Source organism: Halyomorpha halys, unplaced genomic scaffold, assembly GCF_000696795.3.
Source record: "Halyomorpha halys isolate HHAL.00 unplaced genomic scaffold, Hhal_1.1 Scaffold382.1, whole genome shotgun sequence".
In the NCBI taxonomy this organism is placed as follows: domain Eukaryota; kingdom Metazoa; phylum Arthropoda; class Insecta; order Hemiptera; family Pentatomidae; genus Halyomorpha; species Halyomorpha halys.
In genome coordinates, this window is record NW_027107005.1 from 58345 (window position 1) to 66499 (window position 8155).

The window sequence follows — 8155 nt, forward strand, 5'->3', positions numbered from 1 at the left end:
CACAAGTGCCTCGATAAGAAAATGGCGGTATGTGTAAACAAATGTTTGATTATTTTTTTTTATTCCAAGAAGTATAATTGAGTTATTATTTTACACAACAAGCATATATTCAAAAATTATTTACCAGCCTTAGGATGGTTAACTTGAATGCAAATTTATGTAGTTTTTTCTATCTTAAAAATATAAAATAGTTAAGATATATATATAAACTAAAATACAAATAATTAGAATTAGAATATTATTCATGATTTTCTATGATAAATATTCAAGTATGAAAATTAGTTACCTATGTCAAATCCTTTTACTGCATCACCTTTTGGTACAGGAGAAAATTTATAAACATAATCATTGATCTGAAGATGTCTTACACAACCTTTTAACCCATGATCAGTAGGGAGTTTGTCTTGAAGACCTGATGTATTACCACGCCCTCCAATGAAAACTGGTTCTCTAAAAGTCATTCGTGAAAAAAGACCCTGAAAAAAAAAATATAATGCTCATGAATGTACCAATAAATGACATAACATTTGCTTATTAATATAGTATTGAAATTCCCATAAAAAATATAAACTATTGATTTACTGTTAATTTATCAATGTTAAGGTTAAAATAAGAAAATAAATAAAAAACTTAGAGAGTGAGGTAGCCCAATGAGTAGAGTGCTTTCTGTGCTAAAGATACCTATTTCCTGGAATGGTATAATTAGATTTTGTCAAGAAAGAAAATTAGTAGACTTTGAAATGGTAAGAAACCATGGTTTGACTGGTACTTCTTGAGTTTACCCAACCTTAAAATGAGAATATCTATGGTATAGTGCTGACCATTCTCCGTTTAGGAATTATATTTTCCTAAGGACTAATACCCTAAAATTTTTACAGTTGGAGAGAGAGAGAAATACTTTATTCATCTATGCTGCCCAAATACATCAGGTTGCTACATACACAGCATACTAATCAATCCGTAATCGGACATATATAAATTACATGGTATAATAAAAACTTCCTTGCGAGTATTTAATTAATTTTCTAGCTATATTTACTAGAATGACTGTAATATTATTAATAATTATAAAATGACTGAATACTTAATTTTTCATCTCTCTCCCCAGAAAAGAAACATACAGAATCATAAGAAATTTTGAAAAAACCCAGGTAATGGTATTTCCTTATTGGTAATCAAAAATATCATACTAAAAACAATTTTATTTTAAGATTCCAATATTTCTCTAAAATCTGAAAACCTTTCCTCTAAAACTTAAAAAATTTATTGCTATCCGAATATCTACCAAAAACTCTGGAGAATTTTTAATTATACACCTATAAGTTTATTGAACATATTTTCTGAAAGTTTACCAAATTACTATTGATACAAATTCACAGCAAAATCAGATTGTACAAATTCAAAATAGATAAGATGTTCAGTTTCATTGAACACCACTCTATCATTGGATATTTAGTAAGCCTTGCCGACTTTATCACCAATGTTTTCTATAAAAGAAAAATACAGTACACTTCTATAACACTATTAAAATTGTTTCCAGTGATGAAAGTTTGAAATTCTCATCAGTTCAAAGTATCTCTTTGGTCACATATGAGCATAACAGCACCCTACCAATTTGTATTGCTCTATCATTCAGTTACGGACTGAACTTACAATTGTAATAATAATAATAATTTATGTTTTAGGGTTAAAAGCTTAAAAAAAAAAAGGTACTTTCTGCTGTACTATTAATAAGGGTGCTAAACCAAATAAACAACATTGATCAATAATCAAAAGTGCTGTTCAATAAACTTATTTAAAAAAATAATATATGTATATTGAAAAAATCAAGTAACACCAATATTTCAATGAACTTTTAAATGTCATATATTGTGAAGATCTAATGGCAGGCAGCAGACTTTTGGAGGAAGTAGTGAAGATACTATCAAGAAGGCTTTTACGATTGGAGGAATCTATTGACAGAGGGGACAGTAAATAGTTTAAATGGTTACAGAACAAGACCTCTGACCCAGGCTAAAATGGCTGGTTATATTGTAACACCCAGTAGAAAAGGGACCAATTAAGAAAAAGATTCTAATTCAAAATGTTGAAAAAAAAAAAAATATTAGAATTACTTAAGCATGTGAAATTTTTTAAATATTTTTGAAATAATGCATTTGAAATGCAGTAAAAGAGATTCCACCCATCATTGCTACCTATCTCCCATAACACCCGTGGGGCTAAAAAAAAAATTAAAAGAAAGTACACTGTAACCCCTATTTCAAATAAAACCATTCCTAAATGAAATCATAACTTATTGAATCAAAAGTATTTTTCCAAGAATTTATTCAGCTTTTTAACAATATTATTTATTAAACAAAATTATTTTTAAAAAAAATTAACAAGTTTATAGTCAAGTTTTTCAAATTAAATAATCAAAAGTTAAAATAAATTAGCCTACCTTAGATCTTCCCTGAACATGTTTTCCAGAATTAAGTTGAATCCAAGCATCCCAGCGATGCCTATAAAGGGTGATTCTATTCCATTGGTTAAGCACAACAGTTTCTTGGGAACGTACTACACCTACACCAGAGCCACAGTCAAACCTAAAATGAAAAAAATTCAACAGATGGTTTAAACCATTTATGATTAAAGAAATGACTTGAGTCAAGTTAGTTTTTAAAGTAAGTTAGTTTATTATAGAAGGATAGATAAAAGTTTCTCAGTTTATTAATTTATTTTAACTCTAATCAAAAAGAAAAGCTATGAGGGATCATTTTAATCATTTTCAAGATTTACCATTTGTAAATGTACAATAAAAGTTGTAATTTAAAAAAAAAAAAAAAAAAAAACCCTGCACGGGTGATTTTTACATTTTCAGCTTAGATCTACATGATATGACCACATTTTTACAGACCTAAACTCAACAAATCCTTGATGTAGCAAAAGCGCCATAAAATCACCAACAAGATCATCTCTTTCACCAGTTAAAAATAGTATTCCATCATATACCTCAGGTCTGAATTCTATTTCAAGTTGAACATGCTTATAAGCAGCTTTAAGAGCCGGGAAAGCAAGCCATCCCTGGCCTGAAAATCTAGGAATTTGAATATCCACATCTAAAACAAAAACACTTTCTTAAAATCATAGTATATGTGATAAAAACTAAAGGACACTTAAGAAGCTCTTATTTAGTTAAACAGACATGAAAACATAGATGGGTGTTGGCCTGGGACATTCAGTGCCCTTAGGAAATTACATCATGAGCGCCAACTCTTGGCTAAAATTAATTTATCTCACATGCTTTGTGATATTTTATAATGCTCAACAAGTGGCCAACACTCCTAGCGTTGGTCTGGGTTATCCAGACTATAGGATTTTATCACATCCTTACACAATTTATTGACAACATCCATCCTAGGCGCTAATAATACTGTCAATGTTCTTTTTTCTTTATACATAAGAACTTTACAAAATAATGAGATTGTACTTTAAAATATACCTGTTTTACAATGAGGACCAACTTTTCCAAGTGGACACTGGCACCGTGGAGGTTCTGTTAGACAGAGCCCTTGTCCGCAATCAAGGCAAGGCTCAATTAAACTTTCAGTCGCTCCTGTAGGACGAGCTGTTGTTTCTGGATATTTTTGTTCAAGGTCTGGACTCTGACTTGTACCCAAAATTAGTTCAGCTGAAAATGAAGCATCTTTTTGATAAAGAACATCTTCCCCCATTTCAAGTTCTTCTCTCTCTGGTTCCATTGTGGTATTAAGTTCTAAAAAAAATAAAAAAAAGTTTTTATTCCTTTATATTTTCAAAATTCTATAATTGGTTATTATTATCATTAGTTTTACTTTTTACTTAAGCTTGAAATTGTATTCGTTCTTGTTCATGATGTGTTAGAATGGATTAAAATCCAGACTTAAACCTGGCTACACCAAACACTCAATTGCAGCTTCAATGAGGTAAATAACTAGCTATCTATAGAATGTACTCTTTAGGGCTAGAATTATTTTGGATTAGTAAGACTCATACACCAATGCAGAGTAAAAATGGCAAGTTCCTTGATTATGCCTAGTAAGTGAACCCTGCGGAACCTGCCTTAGCCTTCTAGTATTCTGTTTTTCTGAAAGGTCAAAGAACTCTTCTTGGTCCAGTGTCATTCAAATGTTAGACAGTAGCCATTGAAAATAAAATAAAACGTTTTAATCTTGAATGTTTAAGAATAAAGTCGAACGAAACCAATGAAGGAGAAAAATGGTGCGTTAATTTTGATTATCAGTGTATTTCGGCCAAGTGCTTGTGGAAATCTGGGTAGACGCATTTTGGATAATCGAAATACCATTATGCGCTGGATAGAGGTGATAAGAACGACCTGTGCATCGATTTACATCCGGACGATAATGAACCTTTCGAAGAAAAATACTTATAAGCCATTAAAAAATGTGACAAGAGCCATGCATAACGGAAGATATGGATTACCAGGGGGAACTATTCAAATATGGTGGTAAAAAATCAGTACATCCAAGCAATATATGTCTGGCAACAAGTATAAATGCACACTGTATGGAGTGAGACCATAATATGAACAGTATATTGAAAATGGCGATGTCCTAGAATACTCCATTTACCTTGGTGTATCCTTACTCTCGTTGACAGAAAATATCTTCTCCCACATTATAGGAGAATGCAGACTGACATTGTAAAGAAGAAATACATAACAGATCATATCGTTGGAATAGGAATAAAAGTAATCAAGTACTGTTTTTTTCAACCTACCAATACCTAACTCAAATATACCTTCAGTACTGACCAAATTGTGGTCTTGATAATAATTCAATTAGAAACCATGAAAGATGCCTTCTTGAAGTACTGTTGAAAAAAATGGGGCATATTATTAATGCGAATAAAGCCAAATTGTGATAAATATATGAAAAATATTAAATAAACTATGATGCAGTTATAACTGCATTGTAATTTCAGCATTTAAATTAAGTGTGTTTGAAAAATTTCAACAATGAAATCTTAACACCTTAAATTAAACGCCAGAAGAAGGCTGCAACTTATAAAAATTGATGTAGCGATGTTCAGAACTCTTAATTTATTTATTCATTTTCATTTATTAAAAGTCAATGGAATAGTTAGGAGAACCATAAATTAAACTTACCAACACAAGAATAACCATCGTGGTGTAAAATAAATCCTTGCTTGCAATCACACTCAAACATTCCATCGTGGAGCTCGTAACACAATTGTTCACAAGGACTTTCGTGTCCGCAACGTCCTGTTAAAACAAAAAAGAAATGTTCCTTAAAGTATTTCATATTTGTAAGATAATAAAAATTAATTGAAATATATTCAACTTTTAAATTGAAACAATTAAACTAATTGAATTATAAAACTAACTGTTTAATAACTATTGTTACATGAAAACAATTATCAGAGTGGTGAAATGGAAAAACGCACAGTACATTCGCCTGCCAGTTAACAGTCAAATTCGTGTTAGAACAGACTTGCTTTCTATGACTATATATGTTAAATAGATTTTTTCTAAAATTGTTGGCTTTCCAACGGTATACAATTGGTCTACATTACTACTCTTATTTCTGGAAATGTGTTTTCAACCTGGAAAACATATTTTTCGTCTTATCTCCTTATGTTATTTCTCGAATCCTTTCATAGTTTATACTCCATTTTTCATTGCTAATAAAAATGTAATTATTTCAAGAAAAAAAAATTAAAAGGAATTAAATTGGAAGGATAAGACATAGTTGATATTAAAGACCACTTAATAGTACATAGGCGTACTGCGTTTAACAAAAATCGTTAGAGCTGTTTTCAAGGAAATTGAGTAAATAAAGTGGCACAACAATCTCCAGAATGAATGTAAAATCTAAAGTTGAGAGTAAGTAATAGCCTCCGTGCACATGTATATACATTGTAATTATTATTCATACAAAATTGATACATATATTTTTATATATTTTACATAATTTAAAAATTAATAATCAAAAGTATCTTTTATATTTTAATCATATTATATTTTAGAAATTTTTTTTTTTTTTATAACGGCCAGCATAAAAAACTTCAGGATTTGTTCAGTCATTTTTTCATGGCGGTGACGCTTTGCTAAAAAAGTGCAATCAAAACGCTTGTTGTGTAGTTTTTTATAGTTTTAAAACATCACTTTTAGAAAAACTTATTCCCCGTTGTTATTTGAAGGTAAGAAGTTAAGATTATAAAGTGAAAATGTAGTCAACATCAAAAGGTATTTTCTTTGGTAAAATTGCACTTCAAGTTAAAGTACCATTTTTCAAAAACGTGTTTCTTCATATTATTTAGTCATTTTAATATCATGTAAAGGTTCTAGCTGTAGTAGGAATTTTAATATCATGTAGTAGGAACTACAGACAGAATATCTGATTACAATTTAATGTTACGGCATGAGGCAGTGGCAGTGTCCAGTAGTAAGAAGTAGCGTACCCACGCTTAGGTTAGAGTACCTTTAGTCCACGGTTGTTTCTTTAATTTCTGTTTTCATTACTTTTTAATACGACTATTATCGTTCACTAATTATTTTGTTTTGAAACGTTTCTTATGGTTAAATGATGCTAAGATAACTACAATCACTCTTATAAGTTTATATTAATTTGAACACATGAACCCCATTGTTTACAGCAGTAATTTATATTTCTATAATTTAGCAATTAATTGTTGTTTAGTTTATTCTCCTCAAATTCTTACATTTAGACTTAAAATTGCTTAAAGTTATTTTATTTATTAAGTAAATAATATCTGATAAGTAACGAGAAAATAAGTATTTATGCAATTTATTCAATTGTTCTTTTTTATTAGTTTTGTTTTGTGTTTTTAAATTTTCATCCTATATTTTTAATCTAAAATCTATGGATATGAAATTTTTTTTTGTGCAAGGTCCAACTTTTTTAGAACTAGAGAGAGTACATTATGACTTAAAACACAACTTATCAAGTTAAGGCGAGTGGTGGTATTGGTTAGACTCATAGCTCTATAATTACCTCCAAAACGCTGTGGTGACTGAAGACAATTATTAAGTCATTTTTCTCTTTAAAAACTATATGAGTTGACAATTATGACATGCTGATTATATAATCACTCTCAATGTTACTGAATTTTTTGCGATTAATTTTGATAATATTTGTAAATTGAAAGTGTCCTATAGCTTGAATTATATAGCCTTAGTGCAATGAATCAAAGCACTAATAGAAAACTTTACAATCACTAGGAAATTAGAAATATCATCTTTATTTATTACTGAATTATTCGAAGGAAATTCTTATCTTGTACATCTGCTGATAACTAATGTTTCCAAGACTCTTTATGGGTTGTAGATTTTTTTTTTATTACGATTTTTACATGAATGGGTAATAAATAATAGTGATATTACATCAAAGAAAACAACATATAATCATACCGATTCAAAGTCCCAAGTATATAGTTGGTGCTCGATACTATAGTATCCATCTTCTTTTTTTATTCATAACCCTATTTTAATAATTCGTTTTATTATTTTTTAGTTCAGTTTCCATTATAAATAAATCCTGTTTTAACCATTTCTTGATAAGAGATTTCTTTCAATGAATTTCTTTTTCTTTGCTGAACTTTGTGCTTTCCCTATTTAGATTTTGTTAAAACAATGTTTGTTAACTATATATTCATACATATTCAATTATAAATATATTTGTAATTCTTGTTAATTTACATTATTTATGTTTTAAAAGTTAATTGACTAAACTGGGATGCAACAAAGCAAAAATAAAATTACGTATTGTGAAGAACACCTCAAAATCTGCTAGCTGTGTTTACAGAGTAATTAATTGCATAAAAACATTAAGATGTTTTCACCCAATGTAGTAGATGAGTATCATCTTTCACTTGTTTATCAATTCCCATTATTGTTTGTCTGTTTCCAAGTTATAGAGGTCTTATTTCAGATGACTAATCATTCATCTATTGTTTCCTGTGATATATTATATAAATACCCATAACTACATGACTTTGAATTCATAGCTACTATACTAAAAATATTTATTGGTGTTCAAATTTAGCACTTATAACATATGTAATCTAAAAACTATTTGGGTTGTGGTTATGAAGTTCAACCTTCATTATCTAGATTAGGGTAAATAAAATTAAA

The 8155-nt window shown here is 29.4% G+C and overlaps 1 protein-coding gene across 1 annotated transcript in view; it reads right to left on the reverse strand.

The window, feature by feature from the left end:
- Positions 1-5259, reverse strand: part of LOC106682013 (pikachurin) — a 60419-nt gene extending 55160 nt beyond the window's left edge. Inside the window, exons 1-5 of the mRNA XM_067045354.1 lie at positions 5147-5259; positions 3482-3754; positions 2897-3098; positions 2441-2585; positions 287-476 (exon numbers count right to left, since the gene is read on the reverse strand). Of these exons, the coding sequence (XP_066901455.1) occupies positions 287-476; positions 2441-2585; positions 2897-3098; positions 3482-3754; positions 5147-5207 (871 nt within the window). The 5' untranslated portion in view covers positions 5208-5259. The remainder of the gene's footprint in view (positions 1-286; positions 477-2440; positions 2586-2896; positions 3099-3481; positions 3755-5146) is intronic.
- Between the last annotated feature and the right edge of the window lie 2896 nt (positions 5260-8155).